Source organism: Mustela nivalis, assembly GCF_964662115.1.
Source record: "Mustela nivalis genome assembly, chromosome: 7".
Taxonomy (NCBI): domain Eukaryota; kingdom Metazoa; phylum Chordata; class Mammalia; order Carnivora; family Mustelidae; genus Mustela; species Mustela nivalis.
In genome coordinates this window covers 37,796,815-37,822,890 of record NC_139026.1, presented here as the reverse complement: position 1 = coordinate 37,822,890, position 26,076 = coordinate 37,796,815, and the positions used below count along the sequence as shown (strand labels likewise).

Here is a 26,076-nt window from a genome sequence, read left to right as displayed (position 1 = left end):
AACAATGGACAGTACTTTAAGACAACACTCATTCCTGGAGATGGAACCCTTTGGACGTGCAGCCGAGCCAAACTCCGTCAATGGAATCTTCTGCAGCTTGTTCATTTCTGGTTCTCATCATCTGGGACAGGGATTCCTTACATGGGAACTTGACCTTTCAATTGCTTGAAGGAAGCTAACCTTTGCTCTCAGGGTAGTCTGAGATGTGAAAGCTTGTCTTTCTTGTTTCACAGCACACATAATGAAATGAACTAGATAGAGACTCGATGGGCTTAATTCTTTAGCTCATCAAGGCAAGAAGCCCAGGGTTCTGTTTGAATTAATAATGGTTACAGTTAGTCCAAGCTAAATCTTGACATATTATGTTTATAAGAATTGATGCACACCAGAAGATAACTTTTTTTTTTTTTTTTTTTTTTTTTGTCCTTCAGGTTCTTGTCCTCATGAATGCCTTAACGGAGCTTTCTGTTCTAAGACTGGTACATGTGACTGTCAAATATTTCAGGCACTTGGGACACGGTGCCAGATTGGTGAGTTTCAGGGCTACTTGAGAGAATTATAAGTCAAGGAGAATTTTAAGGTGTAATTGGCTACATCAGTGTTCATGCACTGGGAGTTGAGGCAGTCGTATTATGCATTAACTTGTGTCCCTAATTCATTCAGACAATTTAGAAATAATGTAAAAGAAAATGCATATGTCTACTTTCGCTTCTCACTGATCTCTACTACTTCCTCAGGTTTTTTGTTTTTTGGTTTTTTTTCCATTTCATGGATGGATGATATCAGTCCATTAAACCAGGTTCTTACTTGTTTCTGTTTCTGCTTTATAAATTAGACTTATTATTTGGAGCCACTCTTTTTCTTACTTTGAATTAATTGGACATTCTGTATATAAAATAGAAACAGTTTTGAGAGTTCTTCAAAGGCAGAGGGTTCTTTAAAACATTTTTAACCACATTGTCTGGGATAGGTTCCTACCTCAGTAAGGATAAATATTAATTTGTTTAATAAGTATTCATGGAGTACCTACTAAATCCCAGACCTGCCACTGGGGATACAATAGTGAGTAATACAGACATGCTTCTGCCCTCTGGGAGGTTACAGTCTAGAAAAAAAAAACAATACATAAGAGATACATATTCATTATACTTAAACCACATGCTATAAAGGAAAGTACAAGATTCTGTGAAAATCTGCAACGGAGGTAAGGCATACTGTCAGAGAAGACTGAACAATGAATTGCTCTGTTTTTTCCTGAAAAGGACAATGGTCAAGGCTAAAAAATTTAGGTAAAATCACACACACACACACACACACACACACACACACACACACACAAAGACAATGATTGTGCCTTATTTCTGTGCTCCCTACAGCAGCGTGCATTAAAATGTTTTATATTGAGTGCTTGGTAAAGGTAATTGATTTCCATATTATCCTAAAGGGAAGGACCTAGAAAGTTAATATAGAATAGAGGGTTATCCACAAAGGGAAGAAGGGAGGTAGTCACAAAGGCAATATGAAATGAAGTTGTATGATTTAAGATGAATATTGTTTGACATTTGGCCAGTTTAAGGCTATGAATTCCTAAATTCCAGCATCCTTTGGATGACTAATGCTCCCCATCCCAAGGTCTCAGACATATAAACATGATCTTTCTTTTGTCATGGTTATTTTTCTCTGTGAATACTATTGAGATATTTTTGAAAGAATTGCAGAGTCTGGAACACTCTACGGCTGCTTATGCAAATATTTAGGGCACTCGGTGGTAACATTTCTTTCTTTTCTATGCCACTGTGTTTGTTTTATCTCTGTTACCTTCTTTTACTGTATTATTTTCCTTACTATTCACTTCTTCTAGACTTCTTCTGGAAGCAAAATTTAAAGACGTTTCTAACACAAAACCTTTCTTCAAAGCAACTTGGAAACCATATTTTCCTTTAGGAGAGTTTAATAGTTTTGAGAACAACTGAAAATTTTATATTGGTTGTTTCTTTCTGCGATATTGACCACCAAAGAAGAAAATATTTATTTTCATGAAAATTGGAATCACCTACCATAACTGAACCTTGCCAGAATAATTTCTTTTATTCAATTAAATATTGTCTTATTTCTTTTCAGTGCCAAACATGGGCAATGGCAGAGATGGGATTTGCAAAACCTGGGGACAGTACCACTTTGAAACTTTTGATGGCATTTACTATTATTTCCCAGGAAACTGTTCTTACATTTTTGCAAAGGACTGTGGTAATTTGGAGCCTCAGTACACTGTATGGGTAGGTGATCCTAGGGCATAATTAACTTAAAGATTTTTTTTTTCCTGGCAAAGTTTATATTCTTAAAGGTGTGCACAAATGATGGAAAATATATAATAATCATAGTGCAAATACTTGGGGCTCTGACTGGGGAAGAAGAAGGATTCGTTTTTAATGGGATGGACCCAATTTGTAGCTAAATTGAGTCTCTCTTATTGAGATGGGGCTTTGGATTGGGAGAAGAAGGGTTTGGATCTGTATGGGAGAGAGTTATAGGTAAGGCAAAATGTCTATATTACAATGTCATAATATCACTTCTGGTTCATATCCCCATTATTCAGATTGTATTCAAACATTTTGAAGAGGGCGTGGGTTTGGATGCTAACCAAATTGCTCATACAGATTTCTTTTCTGATGCTACCATTGTGATATTCCCCCGGATTAATTATTTTTTGAAGGCACCCCTTAGTGTGATCAGAGGCTGGCATTCAGGAAATGGAGTACAGAAGCAAGGCCCAAGGACATAGAGGCAGGCACTTACTAGGTTGGTTCATACTGTATAATTGAGTGCAGAGAGATAGTGTTTAGCTGAACTCTTGATTTGGAAGAATTCCTAAGAGACTGCTCAGAATGCAAGCTGCAGAGTGGCTCTAGTTGAAGTAAAAAAGTCAGGACTCTTTCCCTGTCTCACTCTCTTGCCCTGACTTTCTAGCTGTCTCCAAGCAGAGTCATGAGATAGCTGTGCTATCCTGTTCAAAAGCTAGAACTCTCCATAGGCATCATTTGTTCAAACTTCTGTTTTCTTTTTCCCTTCTAACTTAAATTGAAGTTGCCTAGATTTTCCTCTCCTAGGTGGTACAAATTTTAAAAAGTAGGCTTTGAAGTTTTTTAAGAGCAACAAGAGCCTTGTGACCCAGAAAGGAAATGAGGTCTACTGAAAGTTAACTTATGAGGCATAAAGATAAAAAAATCCTCTGTGTCTTTAGATAGGGAAGTCAGTGGCAAGCATCTTCAGTATTTACAGGGCTCCTGTTTTCAGCCACTTATTGTCTGTTTCTCCTCCATTCTCTCACTGGGTTTATCACTCAAACACCTTCTGACTCCCTCATTGAAATGTTCTTGTCCAGGGTCTCACCCTTCTGAAGAATAAAGTGTCAACTAGATAATCTATCCTTTGATAATAGCACACAATGCTGAACTGTGCTCCCAGAGCTAATTTTGTTTCTACTTGGCTCTGTTTTAGCTGGTGGAATTTTCTTTCTAGGCAACAAATCCATTCATTTTAAATGTCATCTTTCCCCTGATTATGGAAATAGTTCATCCACCTTTTTCTTTCTTTCTTTCTTTCTTTCTTTCTTTCTTTCTTTCTTTCTTTCTTTCTTTCAATTTTATTTATTTATTTGAGAGAGAGAGAACACAAGTTGGGGAGGGGGCAGAGAGAAGGGAAAAGTAGACCCCCTGCTAAGCAGGGTGCCAATGTGGGGCTTGATCCCAGGACCCTGAGATCATGACCTGTGCCTAAGGCAGATACTTAACAGACTGAGCTTTCCAGGTGTCCCTGTTCTCACCTTTGATAAATTTAAACCTCTTAACAAGCTACAAGTTATAAGATGACATGTAAGTGGTTTTACTCAAAAGTTAGTCTAATCTTTTACAAGAAAATTCTCGTGTGTCTTTTAACTTCTTGAAATAGTTCACTTTTCTTATAGAAAATTTAAAAATTTCAGCGAAGTCTATAAAAATAGTGTTTGAACTACTGCAATATAGACTGCAGCCTATGGCCATTTGGGCTCTCTCCATCCTTTGGCTCATGTAGATAATAAATGCTATAAACATCAGGCTGCATGTATCCCTTCGAATTTTTATTTTTGTATTCTTTGGGTAAATACCTAATAGTGCAATTACTGGGTCATAGGATAGTTCTATTTTTAACTTTTTGGGGACCCTCCATATATTTTCCAGGATATCACTCAGCCATTGGAAAGAATGAAATCTTGCCATTTGCAATGACATGGGTGAAGATAAAGAGTAATATGCTAAGCAAAGTCAGTCAGTTAGAGAAAGCCAGATACCACATGATTCCACTCCTATGTGGAATTTGAGAAACAAACAGATGAACATGTGGGAGGGGGAAAAAGAGAGCGAAGGACGCAAATCATAATAGACTCTTAAGGTTAGAGAACAGACAGAGGATTGTTAGAGGAGGGTGGGGGATGGTCTAGAGGGTTGATGGCTAGAGGGTTGATGAGCACTGAGTGTTGTATGTAAGTGAAGAATCACTAAATTCTACTCCTAAAACCAATACTACCATGTATGTTAACTAACTAGAATTTAAATAAAAATTTAAAAATAGAGTTAGCACTGCTAATGGCTTCACATATTTTCTTCTACTCTTTTTTCTCTGAATTTTAAACACATTTATAATCTTGAAATCTGACTATGTATAATTTTCTGTCTGAGATTTTCACCTGGTAATTATGTTAGGAACTTTCTTCCATGTCAAATATTCTTGAAAAACCAAAATTTTATTAGCTATTTTTGTTCCAATTTATGGAATATTCAAAATCTTTACTTAAGCCCTGTTTTGGAAATTTAGAATTTAAAATATATTTTCAGTCTTTTTTTTTAAAGATTTTATTTATTTATTTGAAAGAGAGAGAGAGAGATCACAAGTAGGCAGAGAGGCAGGCAGAGAGAGAAGGGGGAGGAAGTAGGCACCCTGCTAAGCAGAAAGCCCAATGCAGGGCTCAATCCCAGGACCCTGGAATCAGGGTCCGAAGGCAGAGGCTTTAACCCACTGAGCCACCCAGGCACCCCTTTTCAGTCTTTTAATACATACATTGATCAACATCTTTCTGTATATATCCTTTTCTATTCCTGATCATTTTCTTTTTCAATTTAATTTTACTTTTATGAAAATAATACCTGTACATAGTTTTAAAAACTTATCTAAGGCATGTGAAGCAAAAATGTAGCCCCTGCTTGCTTTCACTCCCAACCTTAGCTAAAATCTGTCTCCCAAAGGCAATTGCTTCAACTCCTTAAGCTATTTCTTCTGGCTTTTACATTACATGCCCAAATATGTTATTATTTATTTATCTTTCAAGTTAAGCCTTAGTCATTTCCTACTACAGAAAATGGAATCATCTTTGTTATGTCACCCTTCCTGCCCCTAACACACACACACACACACATACACACACACACTCTCCTTCCCTCCTCTTTACAGAGTTGTATTGTCATCTCAGGTTAAATGATATGTGGTTTATTATTGTGATTTACATATTACACATATATGTATGTATATATGAATTCATATAAATATTATTTAGACCTGAGCCCAGTAGTTTATTATGATTTTGTTTCTCCTCTTTGTACATTTGTATAGAGTTATTATCTATACAATTATCCCCCTTTTTTTGTTTGTGACACTTTTTTTTTTTTAAAGATTTTATTTATTTACTTGAGAGAGAGACAGTGAGAGAGAGCATGAATGAGGAGAAGGTCAGAGAGGGAAGCAGACTCCCCACGGAGCTGGGAGCCCGATGCGGGACTCGATCCCGGGACTCCAGGATCATGACCTGAGCCGAAGGCAGTCGTCCAACCAACTGAGCCACCCAGGCGTCCCTGTTTGTGACACTTTTATACTCTAATCACTAATTTTTTTTCTTCAAACTCTTTAGCTCCATAAATTTCTTCTCACTGTGGTCAGATATTTATACTTTACTTTTTGAACCCTTGAAATTAACTTTGGAATAGAGTAAGGTAATCTTTCATTCTTCTCCTTTCTTCTCTCCTTGTTTTTTGTTTTTTTTTTTAAGATTTTATTTATTTATTTGAAAGACGGAGATCACAAGTAGGCAGAGAGGCAGGCAGAGAGAGAGAGAGAGGGAAGCAGGCTTCCTGCGGAGCAGGGAGCCCGATGTGGGGCTCGATCCCAGGACCCTGAGATCATGACCCGAGCCAAAGGCAGCAGCCCAAACCACTGAGCCACCCAGGTGCCCCTCTCCTTGTTTTCTTTATTCTCTTTCTCTCTTCCTCCCTCCCTTCTTCCTTCCTTTCTTCTTCCTTCCCTTCCCTTCCTTTTCTCTTTCTTTCCCTCAACTAAATTTCCCATCAAATTTTGAGAAGTAAACTTTGTCTTTCCTAAAATATTCTTTTATTTTTAGAGCAATTTTATTTTTAGTGAGGTTGTTAGTCACTTTTGCGACCTCTAGGTATTGCATTGTATAGAGCTCCATTTCATGAGTCTCTAACGTGACATGGACATGAAAACTACAAATGTGTTTCTTTGTGGTGCTCGACTGTCTTCCTGTCAGAATTAGTTTTTTTCTAGTGCATACCAGGTGTCTTTAAAATAATAAGTCAGTCAGAGAAAGACATATACCATATGATTTCACTCATATGTGGAATTTAAGAAACAAAACAGATGAACATAGAAGAAGGGAAAGAAAAATAGAATAAGATTAAGATAGAGAAGGAGGCAAACCATAAGAGACTCTTAACTATAGGGAACAAACTGAGGGTTGTTGGAGGGGAGGTGGGTGGGGGTGGGGTAATTGGGTAATGGACATTAAGGAGGGCACTTGAAGTCATGAGCATCGGGTGTTGTATGCAACTGATGAATCGATAAATTCTACCTCTGAAACCAATACTATACTGTATGTGAACGAACTTGAATTTAAATAAAACCTTGAAAGAGAAAAAAAGAATGTTGAGACTCAAAATGTAAAGATTCAGCTCATTTAAAAAATATGCTGAGGGGTGCCTGGGTGGCTCAGTGGGTTAAAGCCTCTGCCATCGGCTCAGGTCCTGGTTCCAGGGTCCTGGCATGGAGCCCCACATCAGACTTTCTGCTCAGCGGGAAGCCTGCTTCCTCCTCTCTCTCTGCCTGCCTGTCTCTCTGCCTACTTGTGATCTCTGTCAAATAAATAAGTAAAATCTTTTAAAAAATGTTGAATTATCTTGTACTCTAAAAAGTTGATTTTGTTGTCCAATTTCTTTGATAAATCTTCTTTTTTCCTCTTGAAAATCCTAAATGTTTGTAATTTTGTAAAGTGGCATTAGTCTAACAGTGCTGTAGAACTGTAAACAGACATTGTGACTCTGGGAACTCAAATGAAGGCCTACATATCTTATTGGTTCCAACACTTTCTATTTTTTCGCCCCTTCAAGGTTCATAATAGCCCTAAGTGCTATGGTTCAGTGTATTCCTGTTACCGGTCAATCAGCTTGTTCTTTTCAGACCAAGAGGAAATTCGTATTTATGGGCATGAAATAAAAAAGGATGGAATCAGGTAAGATATGATCAATGATATAATGAAAATAACACCGAACATGTCATGTTTGAAATTGAATTATGGGGAGTAGAAGAAAGGATTTCTGTCAACCAATAACCTTAAAGTTATATCATACAGACATTAAAATTCAGCAAGCTCTGAGGCCAGTCAGGTGACCAGAACCTAACCAGTTTTACCTCCCTAATGTTTGTGTAGGATACACTTAGGTTTGCACAGGTACAGATGCGATTATAAAAGAGATTCAGGAGAAATCTTCATAGTTCAGCTCTTCAATTATACTTGCCTTCTTTCTTAAATCTTCTCTTCTTTCTTTCTCTCTTTCTTGCATCTTCCCTTTCCCCCCTCTTTCTTCCTCCCTCCCCACTTCCTCTCTCCCTTCTCCCCTCCCCCCCCCTTCCTTTCTTCCTTTGCAGTTACTTAAAGTATAACTAAACCTGTGGAAGTCTTTTCCAAATGTGTACGAATGAGGCTTGGGTGTCACTTGAGACTTTCCGCTAGTATTCTGACCAAGATTCAGAGCCAATAAATAACTGGCTTTCTTGAATAGATCAGAGAAAGGCCCAGTTTTGCCTTCCTAGCTACCAAGAATAAGGCCTGAGAGTTTGGGGGAAGGGGGTGTTTATTAGTTTGAAGAAAGGTTTTCCATATGTAAGGTTGGAATACTGTGGAATAATCCACCTTCTAATCTAAATAAATATAGAATTAGTCAATTTTAAGATTTCTTGGCTGAGCTATGCCAGAAAAAGTAAAATGTGGGATAGGACAATTCTGTCTGTCATTTAAAATTCATATGAACCCTAGGGATTCTTGCCAGTCTTACAAACCTGTGTACTTTTTTCTCAGTTTGGACTCCTCAAGAGGCAGCAGGCGATAGCAGGAAGGGTTTTGGATGAAGCACCAGGCAGCCAAGCACTGACCTAGGCTTTGTCACGGTCAGGGGACCCCAAACAGTCTCTCACCTCTCTCAGGCTTATTTTCTTGATCATTTGGGTTCTGTACTTCTCATTTTCTTAGAAAAGAAACCTGTGCCTTTTGAATGGGATAATAATGCAACTGCGTATGTATTTTTTGGAGCTGAATTTAAATAGTAATTTAGAATTCCTTATATGGGATTTGGGGTAACAGAATGAGCTCTTTAAAAAAAATTATTATGTCTTATAAAACAAAAATACACTTCAAAAAAAAATACCTTTCAAGTAGATTTTCAGGAATACTAACTCTTTGTTAAATCTCATAGAAAATATTTCTTCGAGGATTTCCATTTGTATGAGAGATTCCATTTGTATGATTTGTATGATGGAAGAAGGATGGTTTTCTTACTATTCAGCTAAGTTGCTTATACTAATACTGCACCTGGCCTAGGGCCTAATTCAAAGCAGGTGTTAGAGAAATATTTGCCAAAATCAAATCAAATCAAAAGTGCAAGTCTCTGCAAATTGCATCTTACCTCTCTAGACTTTGGTTCTTTCGCCTGTGAAATGAAGGGTTTTGGTACATATGAATCCATAAATAATTTTCAGCATTAATTTGTACATTCATTTTAGTTTGCATTGTGAATGTTTCCTGACTAGGTTACATGGAGCTTTTCTTAAATTTCTGGTAGATAATGTAATTTTTACTATTATCCCCCATCTCTACTAGCATCTTTTTATGTTATACACAGCTGGATAATCATAGTTAGGCATCTTCTAGTTTCAAAAATTGTGTATTTCATCAAATTTGCTGTGAAAGAATCAAATGATAAATGACCAAAACAAAAAATATCCACAGCAGAACAACTGTATCTCCATACACTTAACATTCTGTAGCAAAGAAATATCTTTATAAAATGTGATTTACTTTTTTCAAGCATAGCTTTTATAAACTTGCAAATTTAAATGACATTACTCATATAGACTTTTACTGTGAATTTAATAGGAATTTCTCATGCTTATAATTTTTAATAAGAAGAAGTTACGGTAATAGCTACAGTCATATTTGTCCTTCAGGGTAAAGTTTAGTTATTTTTTTATTCTTACAACTAATTCTGCATAAAAAAGTGATTTGCAACCAGCTCTATACAAGTAGTTGCAGATATTTTGAATTGTTTCTTTGGGAATTACCATTTTGTTAATGAGTAAGTTTGATTTTGTAATTTTTATTCCATGGAGCATACTCTTTCTGAAAGGAACTCACTAATTTGAAGTGTTTAAGGTATGAACATACTAACTAACCTCCCTCCTCACTCATAGTTTTTAAGTTTCACTTGGCATGGCTATTTTAATAAAAATGATTTTTTCCTTCCATTTTCTTAATTCTTAGTGCCTACTCTTTTCTGTAATTTTCATGGATGGAAGGAGATCAGTGACTTTTCAAAAGCATTTTAGGTGATTTACTTTTAAAATGTCCAGTTGCTTAGTTTTCTTCAAGTCTCTCATTTTTCCCACTTTTTTCTTTGTGAAAAGTGGAAGAACTGGACATTGGAACAGGAATTTAAATATTCAATGTTACTGTTGTTTAAATAGGCTTAATTACATCCAATTAAAAAATTTGACTTTTACCCCTATGTAATACTGTAGAACAAAGTATTTTATGTTCCTAATAATGTACTTTGAAGCATTAAAAATATAAATTCTAATTAATCATGCCCAGATGTTTTTCTTTTGGAAAACAATGACTTCTGCCATGGTGACATTTTGGAGATAGAAGCTCCTATTTCCTTACAGGCAAGTTTAAAACAAAATTAGACAAAGTCTGAACTCAGTGTTTTTACCTATTTGCACCATTGTTTCTCCTTACTTCAAAATTGTCCAGCATTTTTAGATTATCTTGTACTCTCTAGATAAAAATAAATACATTTAAGCTCTCATTATTCTAAATAGACAAGGTTATCTTCCAGTTTTATAAAATTATTGATATTTAGCAGCAATGTATTTTTTGTCAGTTGAATAAAACATCCAATTATATGCAGAAAATCTTTACCAGTGGGGAAAACAGGTACCAATTTTGGTTGTCTTTTTATTTCGATATTGAATTTTTCCAAAATGTTGAGATTTCCTCTGTAATGGCTGCTTGGGAAATCTAGCTGCATAGTTCATTCAGTAATTTTGAATAATAATGATATTTTATTTACTTCTCAGTCACTTGAAGAAAGAAATTTATCATGTGTAATGAATTCGTCATCATAACTCTTAAATTGCCTTTATTCTATTTTTCAAGTTTAACGTTGCCTCAGACTGTTGGGCAGGTTTTCATTGAGAAACTAGCTGACTACATTTTGGTGAAAACAACCTTTGGTTTTTCATTGGCTTGGGATGGAATATCTGGAATTTACCTCAAACTGTCTCAGGAGCATAAAGGGAAATCATGTGGTTTATGTGGAAACTACAATGACATTCAATCTGATGATTTTATCATTCAACAAGGTAAGTGCAGTGGAAGAAATGTGTGGTACTTCTGTGGTCCTCTTCACTCACTGATCAAGCTATTTGTATCCAGAAGAATGCAACTTATCCCAGGTTGGGTAAAATTAGAAGCTAGCACTTGCCTGCTACAGTGATTTTAAGTGAAGACTGAATAGAAACATGTTTGTGAAAAAAAAAAAAAGAAAAAAGCAATATGTTTGTGTCATTTTCAAAAACCATAAGCTAGTTTACATTTACTAAATTAAGATACAAGTCTTACTCATGTAACAAATATTAAATGAACATTGACTTTGTGTCTGTTGTAGGAGCTTGGGGATACATCAGTGAACAAAACAGACTCCTCCCTTGTCTGGGCTTATCTTTTAGTGATTCAAACCCATTTGAAACAAACTTATCTACCTTTGGACAAAAGATATTTTGCATCTAGTCTTCATAGGAATGAATTCATTGACTGCCAAATAATGATTTTGTAAAGATAATAATGTGAACAGAACTTATAAAAGCTGAGTGAAAACTTGGAAAGGTTTTTTTTTTTTTTATCATATATAATGATGTACATACCATCATTTATCTACTTATACTAAGTCATGAAACTAATCTCAGTGTGCCATTAAAAATGGGTTCTCTTTCAATTTAGATACTAGTGTGGAATGGAAACAGAATAAGAATCACAGGACACAGTTACAAGTTAGGTCCACATTTCAAGGTCCGATAAAGAATACTATTCTTAATATCAGCACTCTAGACTGTGAATCTTCCTCCAACGCTTACATGTTGTGTAACTTGAGGGAACTCATTTAATCTCTCTGATGTTCAGTTATTTTCAGCTGTAAAATAGAGATATAATTATTCTGAGTTCATAGTGCTGTCAGTAATAATAACAATATACCTTGATACTATTTATAGTAACAGTTAATATGAACATGTAGCTATATTATTCCCAACACTTACATCATCCTGTAAGGTGGCTGGCATTTTCTTAATTGTACAATGAGAACTCAAGGGGATGTACCCAACCCAGCACAGCTTGTAAATGGTATTATCAGGGTTGGATTACAGACCTTACTGACTTCCAATCCCATGCTTAGATGAATGTGTGAGAAACTGACTTAACCTGTAAAAATGCTATGTCATATGTATGTTTTATAGTATACAATTCACAGAGAAGTGTCACCCCATGTGTTTTTAGAGACAGTGAAAGTCCTACTTAGAGGGTGGGTTCTGGAGTCAGATTGTGGGGTTCAAATCCTTCTTTGCCACATATTAAACTTTCTTAGTTTAATGACAATAATAGCATGGAGTTGCAAGGATTAACTGAGATAATCCATGTACAATATGTAATCCAGTGTCTGGCACATAATGAATACTGAATACGTTTTAGCTAATTTATAATCATCTCCAGATGTTCTCAAGTAGCCTAGAATGGAGCTAATAGGAAAACATTTGGTTAAAGACATTGTTTTAAGAGGTTCTTGTTAAAATGCAAACATTTTACACAAGATGGATAATGCATCGTCAGGATTAGTTTACTAGCACTGAGAGTACAGAACAGGGTTCCAAGCTGTCGATTTTTCTCCTATGTAAAATGAAGATAATAGTAAAGACCCTGGGAGCTTCCTAACCTTTGAGCATCAAATGAGAAAACGTAAGTGAAAGTGTTCAAAAGTCTGTGAGCACCACATGGATGTACAGTATTGAGATCATCATGAACTAGTGTTTTCATTTGGATATTGAGAATGACAGAATTCATAAACTTGGAGTCTTGAGACTCTATTAGGAAGTAGGGTTTTGGACTCAGGCAGATCAATCAGATGGTTGTTATTGATTTCTTTTTCTTTGGTGTCAAAGCTTCATGAAGAAAATAATACTCAATTCAGTTCTCCGTGTTAGAGTTAGAAAAGACTGTTGCGGGCAACTTCCTCCCGGGTTGTCTGGGGAATATGGTACAGAGGTGAGGCTAGAACAAAGCATCTGCTCTTGCTAGAGGAAGAGGGACTCAGGTAAGGATTTGAGCTGAGGGTCAGACAGGCTTTGATAATCTGGAACATAAAATGGTGAGATGCCTGGGCGGCATGCGGAAGAGTGTTAGCAGATTCTGGGTGGCAGAGGACCGGCAGGCAGCGAGTGGACTGAATTACGATTGAATTGGCAGAAGGCAAGAAGGACCCTGGAAAGTTGGTAGGAAGAGCCTGAAGAGAGAGTTCAGATTTTTCATAGTTTAATTTGGTGCACAGTGTGAAGCAGAGTAATAATAATAAAAAAAAAAAAAACAATAACTTGTAAGGATGTGACTGGAACTTGCCCTCCAATTTTCTCCTATTCTAATAATGCAAGAACATGTCTACAGTTGAGCCGTATTACCTTTAGCTTTAGCCGTATTACCTAGCGGTTTTTTGAAACTCAGCCTGTTCTTTGCTGATTAGATAAAACTTCAGAGGCACTGAGGTAGTTTGATTGAAAGCCATTGAACGCACAGTTTCTTAACAGTGATTAAAATTGTATTTCTCCCTGCATTTCTATTCTTCAGGGATGACTTCACAAAGAAATGAGGCTTTTCAGAATTTCCGTGGATATAGAAATATTTTAATTGATTGTCTCAATGAGCTTCTGGTTCCATAATTCATGTTTATAGCTAGCTACACATCAAAATAGATGCCCTGGCTTACTCTTGTTTTTCCCAACATAGTAATTAATAATGCCTCATTTTCACTCTTAGAAAGCATTCCAGTATGCACAAGAAATCACTTTACTTGTAGCATATATTATGTGAAACATTTTTTTTTAAGATTTTATTTATTTATTTGACAGAGATCACAAGTAGGCAGAGAGGCAGGCAGAGAGAGAGGAGGAAGCAGGCTCCCCGCTGAGCAGAGAGCCCACCGCGGGGCCCGATCCCAGGACCCCGGGATCACGACCTGAGCCGAAAGCAGAGGCTTCAACCCACTGAGCCACCCAGGCGCCCCTATGTGAAACATTTTAAATTTAGTTTTGCAGTCTTCCAGACAACCAATCGATATAGATTTAAAGTCTCATTATAGCCAGCTTTTGGGACTTTTATTATTATGATGTCATAAAAATAGATAAATATGTAGCTATAAACTGGAATTAAAGTGAACTCTAAGGGGCTGTCCAGGTTGTTTAGTTACATTAAAATTTGTGCATAGATATTGAAATCAGTGGGCCTTCAGGTAGTATTTTTGGTCCTACAGACTCTTCAAAAAAGATGTTTTGAAATGAAATGTGACTATAGATTTACTTAAAAGTAACATTGGGGGCGCCTGGGTGTCTCAGTTGGTTGAGCATCTGACTCTTGGTTTCTGCTCAGGTCATGATCTCTGGGTTATGAGATCCAACCCCATGTCAGCTCCCCACTCAACAGGGAGGCTGCTTGGGATTCTCTCTCTCTCCCCTTCCAGCTCTCTCTCATGAGCATGAACATGGGCTCCCTCTTTTTAAAAAAATAACATCAGATTTCCCCTTTTTTTAAAAAAAATATATATTAGGGGTACCTGGGTGGCTCAGTTGATTAAGCATCCAACTCTTAATTTCAGCTCAGGTCATGAGCTCAGAGATCTAGCACAGCCTGGAGCTCTGTAATCAGTGGGAAATAAGGTGGAGATTCTCTCTCCCTCTTCCTTTGCCACCCCTCCCCCACAGGGGCTCCCTCTCTCTCTCTCTGTCTTTCTCAAATAAATAAATACACCTTCTAAAAAAAGAGTATATTGGGCCAGGCTGATGCTTTGTTCAGTGGAACATTTCCAGCAATATCAGAGACGATGAGGTGAGCTGGATAAACTGGAAAGCTTTAGGATTCTAATAATCTATTTAAGTGTTGCAACCCCCCCCTTTATTTATTCATTCACTTATTTGGCAAATGTATTTTGAACCCCGGGACGCCTGGGTGGCTCAGTTGGTTAAGCGGCTGCCTTCGGCTCAGGTCATGATCCCAGCGTCCTGGGATCGAGTCCCACATCGGGCTCCTTGCTCGGCAGGGAGCCTGCTTCTCCCTCTGCCTCTGCCTGCCTCTCTGTCTGCCTGTGCTCGCTCTCTCTCCCTCTCTCTCTCTGATAAATAAATAAAATCTTTAAAAAAATGTATTTTGAACCCCTACTACATGCCAGATACTAAACTAGGGAGAAGCAATAGGGGCAGCTTTGACAAACCATTGCCCTATATGTAGAAGAAGACAAAAGAAATAGAGAAAAATTAACATATAACGTTGGTAAGCAATAGCAGCTATGAAAAAAAGAATTTGGAAAAGGAGATTAAGAGCGATAGAGGAGTATCTGGTGGTAGTTCAGATCATGTGACCAAGAAGACAGCTCTGAGGAGGTCTATTATACAGACACCTAGCTGAGAGAATAGAGGGAAGATTAGAGGGAATTTTGAAGAATGGGGAGCATAAGCAAGAGCAAGGTGGGAATGGGCTAGAGTGGAGAACAGTATAAGGCCAGTAGACTCAGCAGGGATAAGAGAGGGAGAGGTGCATGGGAGTGGGGTGGGCAAAGGAGGTGGGAAGTCAGGGCAGTGCAGGGACCAGATCAGAGAAAGTCTTCGGGCCACAGTAAAGTTTGGAATCCTACGCTAAGAGAGTGAAGCATTCTTGTAGATGAACTCCCACATTCTCCCCAGCAGTTGTTATTAACCAGCAGGCATGTTCCTATTCTGAAGATGCAGAATGGTCAAACGTTTGGCTTGAGAATTCTTATTCTAGTGGTGCAGAAGCTTGTTGTCCGTGGCAGACTGCATAAATCTAAGTGGTGAGAAACCTATAGTTCACCTTTCACTGTTCTCTTTCGTGCAACTTTGAGATGTTGCCTTGTTGGTTCTGCTGCATCTCTGAGATTTTAGATTCAACTTTTTTTTTTTTTAAAGATTTTAGTTATTAGGGCGCCTGGGTGGCTCAGTGGGTTAAAGCCTCTGCCTTCGGCTCAGGTCATGATCCCAGGGTCCTGGGATCGAGCCCCGCATCGGGCTCTCTGCTTAGCAGGGAGCCTGCTCCCTCCTCACTCTGACTGCCTCTCTGCCTACTAAAGATTTTATTTATTTATTTGACGGACAGAGATCAAATATATATATATATATATATATATATATATATATATATTTTATTGTGGTATACCTCAAAAATGGAAACTTGATTTTAGCAAGGTTCTGACTAATCTTAAATATAATGAAAGGGCTGTCAGAAAAATTTCATACCAAACTTTTACTTAACATTTCTTGGTTTTAGGTGTATTTCCTCCTCTCTACAACACGCTTAGGCTAATGAGAGCTTTACTGGTGTGTATGTTGTACCATTCACTTTCAGTGCCTCTTTATGTTGCTTCAGTGATGTTTGCTTTTTCCCTTCAATGACATGAACCTTTGTTTGGTACTTACACTTTGTTCAATGCAGTATTTTTATACTAAAGTAATGGTATAGTCTGATATCACTGACAATCATTGGTATTTATAAAGGTATTGAATTTAACTTTTTGGCCAAAAAGTATATGTTGATGAACTGTATTTGTGTAAAGTGATGCTAATACACACATATATATTTTGTGTATGTGTGTGTGAAATAGAGGACTATACAGAAGACATTGCTATGTTTGCAAATAGCTGGTCGGTGCAAATTCCTGATGACACCAAATGTGTACCGATGCCTTCAGACTTTCCAAATCCATGCTCCAGCGGAATGCCAGCATTTGAGGTAAATTTGATGTGGCAATCCTGGGCTTGTTGGATATCATACATATACATTGTATTTGCATATTGAATATTAATCAGTTTTGTACAAACAGGACATAATTAAACCCGGTAAAATTCAGGTAATGTAACTGCAACAGGAATAACTTGAAGATAGTTCAGACATTGTGAACGTAATGAGTTTCATGAGAGCAGTACTCTTTGTGCAAATATGTAGTTAGAAAAATGGTGGTTAAAACCAATAAGGATAAATCACCTTCCCTTTCCTGGTAAGAAGGGAATGCCCTGCCAATAGATCAGTAGAAAAAATGAGAGTACACTTGTATCATTAAATATGTTCTGCTGACTGCCATCCTCTTCCACACAGGCCATCTTCTTCAAGTGTCAGATTTTGTTGCAGTTCCCATTTCTGAGCTGCCATGAGTATATTGATCCGTATCTGTATATTGCCAGCTGTGTTAATGATCTTTGCAAGTAAGTGAAATAATTAGTATTTGTAATTGAATTCTCTTTGTCCAAAAAGAAGAGCAAACACCACTTCTCTAACGTAGTCCTCTCAGCAGTTCACAAAGTATAATGGAAATGTAAAACATAAACCATACTAACAACTGTTAAAAGCTTGCTGGATAATAAGAAGTACAGTCTAAATGGTTTATAGAAGCAGCATGAGCAGAACACAGCAATTCTTAAATGGTTTGTTCCACTGTTGCCTTATGGGAGTTTAGAGATGTCAGTAAATTCTTTCAAAATAATGTTTTGAAATGCACAAAATCAGACACACAAAAAACTATATTGAAATAGTTATCAAAATAGTAAAAGAAATGAATTTATGATATATATGTATTTTTTAGACAATTCTTTAAAAAAAAAAAAGATTTTATTTATTTATTTGACAGAGAGAGATCACAAGTAGGCAGAGAGGCAAGCAGAGAGAGAGAGAGAGGAGGAAGCAGGCTCCCTGCCGAGCAGGGAGCCCAATGTGGGACTCAATCCCAGGACCCTGAGATCATGACCTGAGCTGAAGGCAGAGGCTTAACCCACTGAGCCATGGGTGCCCGATATATGTTTTTTATATGCCTTTCAAGTCTAACTCTAACTACTATAATATATTATTTGCCTCAGGGATACAAGTCTGTGAATCATCAGGCTTACACACTTCACAGCACTCACCATAGCACATACCCTCCCCCGTGTCCATAACCCACCACCCTATCCTTATCCTCCCATCCCCCAGCAATCCTCAGTTTGTTTCATGATATTAAGAGTCTCTAATGGTTTATCTCCCTCCTGATCCCATCTTGTTTCATTTTTTCCCTCCCTACCCCCCAACAACCCCTCACCCTGCCTTTCAAATTCCTCATATCAGATCATATAATTGTCTTTCTCTGACTGGTTTATTTTGCTGAGCATAAATGGCAAGATTTCATTTCTTTTGATGGCTGCATAGTTATCCATAGTTATCCTATATATACATACATATATATATATATATATATATATATATATATACACACACACACACACACACACATATATATGTATATATACTACATATTCTTTATCCATTCATTTGTCAATGTCAATGGATATCTAGGCTCTTTCCATAGTTTGACTATTGTGGACATTACTGCTATAAACATTGGTATGCACATGCCCCTTTGGATCACTACATTTGTAACTTTGGGGTAAAAACACAGTAGTGAAATTGTTGGGTTGTAGGGTGACTCTATTTTCAACTTTATGAGGAACCTCCATGCTGTCTTCCAGAGTGGCTGCACCAGCTTGCATTCCCACCAACAGTGTAGGAGGGTTCCCCTTTCTGCACATCTATGCCTGCATCTGTCATTTCCTGACTTGTTAATTTGAGCCATTCTGACTTGTGTGAGGTGGTATCTCATTGTGGTTTTGATCTGTATTTCCCTGATGCCAAGTGATGTTGAGTATATTTCTTCATGTGTCTATTGGCCATTTGGTTGTCTCCTTTCCAGAAATGTCTGTTCATGTCCTCTGTCCTTTTCTTGATTGGATTATTTGTTCTTTGGGTGTTGAGTTTGGTAAGTTCTTTATAGATTTTGGATACCAGCCCTTTATCTGATATTTCATTTGTGAATATCTTCTCCCATTCTATCAGTTGCCTTTTGCTTTTCTTGACTGTTTCCTTTGCTGTGCAAAAGCCTTTGATCTTGATGAAATCCCAATAGTTCATTTTTGCCCTTGTTTCCCTTGCCTTTGGTGATGTGCCTAGGAGGAAGTTGCTGCAGCTGAGGTTGAAGAGGTTGCTACCTGTGCTCCTCAAGGATTTTGATGGACTCCTATCTCTCATTGAGGTCTTTCATCCATTTTGAGTCTATTTTTGTGTGTGGTGTAAGGATATAGTCCAGTTTCATTGTTCTGCATGTGGCTGTCCAATTTTCCCAGCACCGTTTGTTGAAGAGACTGTCTTATTCCCATTGGACATTCTTCCTTGCTTTGTAGAAGATTAGTTGACCATAGAGTTGAGGGTATATTTCTGGGCTCTCTATTCTGTTCCATTGATCTATGTGTCTGTTTTTGTGCCAGTACCATACTGTCTTGATGATGACAGCTTTGTAATAGAGCTTGAAGCCCACCATTGTGATGCCTCTTGATTTGTTTTTCTTTTTCAACATTGTTCTGGCTATTTGGGATCTTTTCTGGTTCCATAGAAATTTTAGGATTATTTGTTCTATTTCTGAGAAAAAAAATTGATGGTATTTTGATAGGGATTGCATTAAATGTATAGATTGCTCTAGGTAGCATAGACTTTTTAACAATATTTCTTCTTCCAATCCATGAGCATGGAAGGTTTTTCCATTTCTTTGTTTCTTCCTCAATTTCTTTCATGAGTATTCTATAATTTTCTGAGTATAGATTTTTTGCCTCTTTGGTTATATTTATTTCTTGGTATCTTATGGTTTTGGATGTAATTGTAAATGGAATTGACCCCTTATCATAAAAACCATCTATGAAAGACCCACAGAGAGTATCATTCTCATAGGGGAAAAACTGAGAGCTTTTCCCCTCAGGTACACCAGGGATGTCCACTGTCACCACTGCTATTCCACATAGCACTGGAAGTCCTAGCCTCAGCAATCAGACAACTAAAAGAAATAAAAAGCATCCAAATCAGCAAAGAAGAAGTCAAATTCTCATTCTTAGCAGATGGTATGATACTTTATGAAGAACACCCAAAAGATTCCACCCCCAAACTCCTAAAAGTCACATAAGAATTCAGTGAAGTAGCAGGATATAAAATCAATGTACAGAATCAGTTGCATTTCTATACACCAACAACAAGACAGAAGAAAGAGAAATCCACTGATTTCTTAAGTGGTGTGTTGGAGGTGAAGAGGCTGGGTTTGGGGGCAGAGCAGCCACGCAATACCAAAGAAAGATGTTGTGTTATAAATCAAGTGAGTGGGCCTTTATTAAATAGAAGTGAGAAGCTACCAGAGTTAGCCTTTTATGTGTCTCAATATTTCACCCAGGACTAGTCTTCATTACATCCCTTCTCCCCTAAAGGAAGTTCTCTTCATTTCTTATTTACTTATTTGTCAGAAAGAGAGAACAGGCAGGGAGAGCAGCAGGCAGAGCAGGCAGAGAGAGAAGCAGGCTCTCTGCTCAGCCACCCAGGCGTCCCTTCATTTCTGATATTACAGGATGACACCACTAAGTTCCTGTATCAGGAGAACAGAATTGTGAATCTGCTGAACACAGATTAATTTCCTGCTTACATTATTATAGTATTTTGAATTCAATTCAAGACACATTTGCTCAGCAGCAATTCTGAGCTGAGCATCGTGCCACATCTTGGAGAAACAGAAACAGCTTAGACATGGACCCTGTCCTAGGAACTCGCATTCTAATGGGGGAGAAACAGGTCACATGTTCTAAATGTGGTGTACTGTGGCTGTGGAGGAGAGAATTCCTGGCTTTGTCAGGAAACGCCGACCACAGCTCCACAAAGGAGATGACATCTGAGTTGGAATTGAGAGGATGATATAATAACAATCTTTTAACATATGCCCTCCTATTTCTGTTTTAAGAATGATAAACTTACCCTCAGTTTGTTCTCTATACTTAATAGTCTCTTATGGTTTGTCTCCCTTTCTTTTTTTTTTTTCTTTCCCTATGGAGAGGAGGTGGGTAGGGGATGGGCTAAATGGGTGGTGGGCATTAAGGATGGGCAATGGGCACTAAGAACGGACACTTGTTGGAATGAGCCCTGAGTTTTATATGTAAATGATGATATCCTTAATTCCGCTCCTGAAACCAATTTTACACTGTATGTTAACCATCTAGAATTTAAATAAAAATTTGAAACAAACATTGGTAAACCTAGCAGCAAGGAAATGCTTCTAACTTTGCCATTCCAAAGTTAATTGATTTAAAACAATTATTATGTCACGCTCATTTTCATTATTAAAGTGAATATCCAAAATGGAGCAAATAAGCTCATTTTTCCACTCAGTAAATTAGAATTATAATTTCTTTCTTGCCCAGTTATGAATTTTCGCATGATGCCATATGTTACAGGCCTGGCGTGGATCCTGGAGTAAACATAGATACTTAAGAAATGGCAGCTATTTTAATAATAGTTGCAAGGGTCTGGGAAACCAAAGTATTCAGATACTTTGTTAACATTCTCTTTCTTTTTTTCCCCCATTTTCTTCAAAACAATTTTATTGGATAAATGTCTATATTATAATCCCATTTCTTTTTTTAAGTGTTATTTATTTATTTATGTTAGTTACCATAGAGATCATCATTAGCTTTTTCTTCTTTTTTAAGACTTTATTTTATTTTATTTTATTTTGGCAGAGAGAGGCATGGCGAGAGAGGGAACACAAGCAGGGAGAGTGGGAGAGGAGAACAGGCTTCCCACAGAGCCGGGAGTCCTACACGGGCTCAATCCCAGGATCCAGGGATCATGACCTGAGCCAAGGCAGAAGCTTAAGGACTGAGCCATCCAGGCGCCCCTACATCATTAGTTTTTGATGTAGTGTTCCCTTTGTTAACTGTCAAAGCCTCTGTTAATTATAGAAAATAAGACACATCTTTAAACATAAATCAGAAACTTCCTATCTTTCTAGGAATTCAACAATTTTAGCCTACCCACTTTTTTAGAGAATTTTCTTGTTTGGAGGTTTAGAATATTTTCTGAGCTTCTGAAGTTTATATGCTCTGCCCTTTTTTTTCCCTCTAAAGCTCAGTTAATTGGACTCAATAAGCTACGTGACTCCAATTACAGTAGCACAGGAGAAGTGCAATTTGAGATGCTTGGCTTTTACAACAGAGATACTGAAAATGCTAGGGTTCACAAAATACATTCTTAAGGTCATTATCTTGTAAGATGTTTAACTATTCAATTTTGAATTTGAATTGGGTTGAGAAACAAGTCTACTCCCTTATTACCAACTCTGCTCATTTTATAGATGTTGTGTTAACCTGCTGTGGGAATTGACAGACCACTTATATTTGTTCGTGGGGCTTCTAGAGTGATTATAAGAAAACAATGAAGGATTATTTACTCTTGGAAAATATTATAAAAGTAACTAGCTTTAGCAACTTAAACTTGAAAGAATTAAAAATAAAGAACAAAAAAGGAATAAAAATCTTTTAAATCTTAAGTTCAGTGCTATTTATTCCATCTTTCAAAACTGCTGATTTATTAGTACTAGTTTTATTCCAGCATATATACTACTTACAACATCATATCTTAGAAATAATTTTCATGTTTGATGTTTTTATATATGCATCAAATTCGATATATATATCATATTTGGTGCTTTTATATATTTTATATTTATATATTTAGTATATATAAATATAAATTATATAATATATATTTATATATTTTATATTTATAGATGTAAATACATAAATAAAAATTTATTTCTATTAATTAATAGGATTTTATAAGGTCTAGGATACTTGTTGTGGGAGCAAAGTGATACATACAAAGATTCAGGGTAGAATGTCATAATTAAAATAGGAAATTTTTTCGGTACAGGTGCTCTTTTAAATCAAAAGAAAAGTGGTCAAATTATTAAAATAGTTTGATAAGGACAATTTACCCAGGCCCTTTTAAGCTGGGATCTCATGCTAATATGTTTTCTGCATTATTGTATATGATATGTGCATACTGACATCAGTTTATACTAGAATATTCACCATGCAATCAGCATTTCTAGAGATCAGGAGCTCAAAGGCTTGGTTTCTGCCAATATTTCCAGTGTGACTGTGGTTCTGTCTTTTCACTCTCCAGAACTGATGATGATGAAACCTATTGCCGAGCAGCCACTGAGTATGCCAGAGCCTGTTCCCATGCTGGCTACCCTATTCAAGACTGGAGAGATGACTTTCCAGCATGTAGTAGGTTTTTTTTTTTTTAATTTCCTAAACCCTGTGTATTTTTGTTAATGTCAGGTTTTTCCTAGCACTTAACGCTAATGGTTTGTCAGGATTTGTCATTGTCACACTAACAATGGTAAACTCGGATACTTTTTGAAACACTGTACTTTCTTGGAAAGAGAGGTGAGTATATTTGATTGACAGCTCCTGTGTTTGCCCATTTTAGCTGATAAATGTGATGATAGCTTCGTCCACCGGGATTGTATCAGTTGTTGCCCACCAACCTGCACATTCGAGAAACAGTGTCTCGGGAGCAATCTCCATTGTCTTGATGGATGTTACTGCGCGGATGGTAAGCACTTCATGCAAGAAATGATGTCTGTACTCAGGGAATCCAGAATCCAGTGATCTAAGATTCCTATCATAATGTTACAGTCTCAGGACATTAGGGCTGTTGCAGTCTTCTCCCCTTGTAGGATCTGGCCCCAAACTGACTAGGAAGGATGGATGCTTTTCTACTTTGTACATTTCCCAAGAGATTTGCAATCCAAAGTCCTGAAGTTAGCCATGACGAATCTTTTGTTCTTGGATATTTAAGGACATTTAATAATTTGTATATTTTCATATTTTGAAGATAAAAGTAAGTTCAAAAAAAGCTTCGCATGCTGGCAGTATAAAATTTTAGTCCTGATGCAGTTTTAATATTTGAAATTAGAAGTAACATAGCAAGTGATACAGGTGAGATTTAAAATTAGGAATGACTGCTCTACTGATAGACCTTAACCAAGAACACTGAGAATTTATTCAAACCCTTTTAGTTTTACAGATTAAAAAAAATATAGAATCCCAGAGATGTTAAGTGTTTTTCCTAACTTAACATGAGCAAGGACTACTTGGAATCAGATCTGTTGACCTCAGTCCTTTGGTCTGTCAGTTCTACTCAAAGCATAATCTTTAGACCAACTCGAGGCCTGAGCTGTTTGTTACCAATGATACAATAAAGAGTTTGAACCAGAATAATAATCAATGTGCCAAAATATAAGCCAATGCTTCCTTCACCTAGGAATTCTTATTCTGAAAAAAGGTCAGCCGAATGAAACATGTGCTCAGTAACATGGTTGACTTACATTCTGGCTCAACCATCTTTTCTCATGAGAGAGGCAGCAAAGGCTGGCCATCTGCCCTGGTCCTCTGAGTATGAGGACCTGGCTTTTTAATATCAGTGTGACAGTAGTGGAAGTCTCTCATTCTGAGATGAACAAAAGTTAAATCAAGAATATGTGTTCACTCTCCTTCCTCCCCCTTCTCTCGAAAGCAAGGAAATACTGTCTAGTTGCCTTTATTCTGTAGAGCAAAACTTGAGTTTTTGAGGGCAAATCATGGGATAAAAAAGTTGAAAATCACCAAAATAGACCCTTAGGACATAGCTACTGATTGAGTTAGGACCAGGTTGTCAGTAACCTCTTCACAAGTAAAATAAATAAACAAATAAATAAATAAACAAATAAATAAATAAATAAAAAATTTTATTTTAAACACCTGGTCTAAACAGGTGTTCAATAAAAGTTGATTGGATTATTGTGTTAAAAATACACATTTTTGTTATTTCTTTTAAGAATTTGATACATATTTTTCTTAAATAGGCCTCATAATGGACAATGGGACTTGCATCTCCTTGGAAAACTGCCCGTGTAGTTTTCATGGATTAGCTTACTCAGTTGGTTCAAAAATTGAACAAGAATGTACTGAATGGTATGTGATTAATGTGCAACCAGTAATTTCTGTGCACCTGGCTAGTTGGTATCTTTACCATGATATATGTTTCAAGAAGCATACTTGTTACAGATTTTCTTCCAAAAATTCCAAGACATGGTTTGCATCTTATTAAAGTCTGTATAGGAGTGAGGCACGGGGTCATACAGATTTTCACATTTTAAAGATGAAAGCAAGTTCAAAACAAAGTTGGAAAAAATGTAGAAAATCTACCACTTCTTTTATAATCTAATTCTTCTCCCTTCCCTTGGCCATAATTCCATCAAATCATATAGCCATGTCAGACGCCTGTCTGTTGCATTTTCTTTTCATTTATAACTAGGACTTTGGATATACTTTTCCTATTAGAATCTGACGGTGCTCCTGGCCTTCTCTATTTGGTACTTGAAAAAGTGATGCTCTGTATTGCCAATCCTTGGCCATGGTGACATACATTTAGAATTTCTTATTACATCAGATAATTAAGACTATTCTAGGAAAGCATTGAATCCCTCCAGGGAAGTCTTCCAAAGAAATAGGTATAAATGTCATCAGGCCTTTTTCCTGTTGCTGTCAGTGTAATATAAGTGACATGCAGGTAGATAACTAATCGTGTTCTTAGACACTCATTTAAGCTCCTGCCTGTCAGATACTGCTTCTCTCCTTCTCTCCTTAAACTCTTTTTGCTCACAGAAGGCAGAATTTATTTTACAGAAGAGGACATCTTGTCTCTTTAATGTCTGATGATCCTCAAAAGAGACTTTCTTAATTTCTAATAGATGAGATAATGTATTACCTGTTTATGAATGTTTCCCTAATAATATAGGTAAATACTTTTCGTGTGTGACTTTTTTAAGTCTAAGCTATGAGAGAAGGACATAAAACAGAAGTTCTCTGCATAGGACTTTTGTTCCTGACCATTCTGTATTCCCTTTGTATCATCTTTACTGATTTAAATATGACACACAATAAATAATATTAGGTACTGGCTAGTCCAAATTTATCAGTTAATTGAACTTCTGTCGATATATTTTTCAAGTCAGATTATTATGAACCTATAAACATTGTATGTTTTGATACATTAATCAGTACATTGATGGAAACGCTAATACAGTTTCTCTATATAAGTAATTAATAATCTTATAATTTCATTTAGTGTATGTGTTGGTGGTGTTTGGAACTGCACTGAACATGACTGTCCAGGTAAACCTTTTAAAATGTTTTTAAAGAAAAATTCTCATTTTCTGTAAATTGAAGGAAGATAGCAATGATTTTCATGAGGTCATCTCATATATAACAAGA

General features: G+C 36.8%; 1 protein-coding gene across 2 annotated transcripts in view; it reads left to right on the top strand.

Moving 5' to 3' along the window:
- Nucleotides 1-26,076, top strand: part of OTOGL (otogelin like) — a gene marked incomplete at its 5' end in the record, with an annotated part of 379,802 nt that overhangs the window by 257,199 nt on the left and 96,527 nt on the right. For both annotated transcript variants that reach the window (XM_082742761.1, XM_082742762.1), the window contains 10 exons: nucleotides 432-530; nucleotides 2,122-2,276; nucleotides 7,431-7,552; nucleotides 10,754-10,959; nucleotides 16,527-16,654; nucleotides 17,018-17,124; nucleotides 22,937-23,043; nucleotides 23,249-23,374; nucleotides 24,666-24,774; nucleotides 25,931-25,977. In XM_082742761.1, the coding sequence (XP_082598887.1) occupies nucleotides 432-530; nucleotides 2,122-2,276; nucleotides 7,431-7,552; nucleotides 10,754-10,959; nucleotides 16,527-16,654; nucleotides 17,018-17,124; nucleotides 22,937-23,043; nucleotides 23,249-23,374; nucleotides 24,666-24,774; nucleotides 25,931-25,977 (1,206 nt within the window). The remainder of the gene's footprint in view (nucleotides 1-431; nucleotides 531-2,121; nucleotides 2,277-7,430; nucleotides 7,553-10,753; nucleotides 10,960-16,526; nucleotides 16,655-17,017; nucleotides 17,125-22,936; nucleotides 23,044-23,248; nucleotides 23,375-24,665; nucleotides 24,775-25,930; nucleotides 25,978-26,076) is intronic.